We start from the raw sequence: 1,425 nt of genomic DNA, 5'->3' as shown, positions 1-1,425 counted from the left end.
GGGTAAAATATTTTTGGTTCTGTAGAATCGTATGAGTTGTACCACAATCAGCAATCCATATATCTTCAGAATCCATTCTGTATATAATTAAGAAACATAATTTATTTGATAAGAACATAACACACTACATAGTTCAAACAAAATAAAGCACATAATACACACTACTATAGCAATTATATGAAACTAATCTTCAGCCTCCCATATGGGAGTTTCGTTAGGTTCATTCAGACCATTAATGCTTATTCTTCCAGTTGTGATTCTCGGGAAATCATCTATGTTATTGTTGGAGAAATTTGTTTCTACCATTTTCTCTTTTAATTTTTGAGAAGATTGGTATAGCTTAACAAGATGATCTGGGGCATGACAATTACGTGTCTAGTGCCTATCCATGACGCACCTATAGCAAACATTTTCAGTTTTTCCTCCTCGTGGTGCCTTTCTTTTACTCTGTGATTCAGATTGCCACTTCCGGTGACCAGAGTTGTTATATGGACGAAAATGCCCGTGGCTCCGACCTCGTCCACGGTACCTCCCTTGGCCCCGTCCACCTTTATACCCTTTTCCACGTACATTCTGCTGGAATGACATGTTATTTACTTCAGGTAATGGGGCAGATCCGGTTGGACGGCATTGATGATTCTTAATCACCAATTCATGATTCTGTTCAGCAACGAGGAGAGTTGATAGAAGATCCCCGAACTTAGTAAATTTGCGCTCCCTGTACATCTCTGCTAAGTTGATATTGTTGGGGTGAAAAGTTGATAGTGTTTTACCGATTTTTCTTTTTTCCGTAACTTTCTCACCACACATAATAAGCCTAGAACTTATTTTGAACAAAGCAGAGCTATATGCTCGGACACTCTTAAAATCCTGAAGTCTTAAATTAGCCCAATCATTTTCAGCTGCAGGTGGATAAACTAGTTTCTGGTGATCGAACCTATCCTTTAGATTTTCCCATAAAATAAAGGGATCCTCGACTTCTAAGTACTCAGATTTTAAATCTTCATGCATGTGGTGTCGGAGAAAAATTATAGAGGTAAAGTTTTCTTCGGCCGTGGATTTATTTTCCAGCCTTTATTGTATCGCTTAATTTCTTTGAACCCAAGTGCAAGTTTACATCTTGTACCCATGGTAAATAATTATCGCCAGAAATGTCCAAGGCAACGAACGACAAGCTTGTAATATTTGTCATACTAAATCTGAATTAATACGAAAATTATTAAATTTTAATTCATCAATGTAAATATTACATAAAATTCTAGTTAATCGGGTACGTTAACAAGTACGCAATAATCAATGTATATATCATTATTATCATTGATATTATAAACAGATCTATATATAAAATGACAAATATATTTTCACCCGCCATACGGACGTCTGCGTATGCAAGTTATCTCCGACCAATAATAAATTAAAGTGGAC

General features: G+C 36.1%; 1 protein-coding gene across 1 annotated transcript; it reads right to left on the bottom strand.

The window, feature by feature from the left end:
- Positions 1 to 375: 375 nt before the first annotated feature.
- Positions 376 to 1,011, bottom strand: LOC141714171 (uncharacterized). Its single transcript, XM_074517704.1, has one exon. It carries the CDS (start codon positions 1,009 to 1,011, stop codon positions 376 to 378), a length of 636 nt encoding a protein of 211 aa, XP_074373805.1.
- Positions 1,012 to 1,425: the final 414 nt, after the last annotated feature.

Source organism: Apium graveolens, chromosome 3 (genome assembly GCF_009905375.1).
Source record: "Apium graveolens cultivar Ventura chromosome 3, ASM990537v1, whole genome shotgun sequence".
NCBI lineage: Eukaryota > Viridiplantae > Streptophyta > Magnoliopsida > Apiales > Apiaceae > Apium > Apium graveolens.
Note: the sequence above shows the minus strand (reverse complement) of the source record. Positions and strands in the feature narration are given on the sequence as shown.

Coding starts and splice junctions, on each gene's coding strand:
- LOC141714171 (XM_074517704.1), bottom strand. CDS start 1,011: ATGCATGAAGATTTAAAATCTGAGTACTTAGAAGTCGAGGATCCCTTT.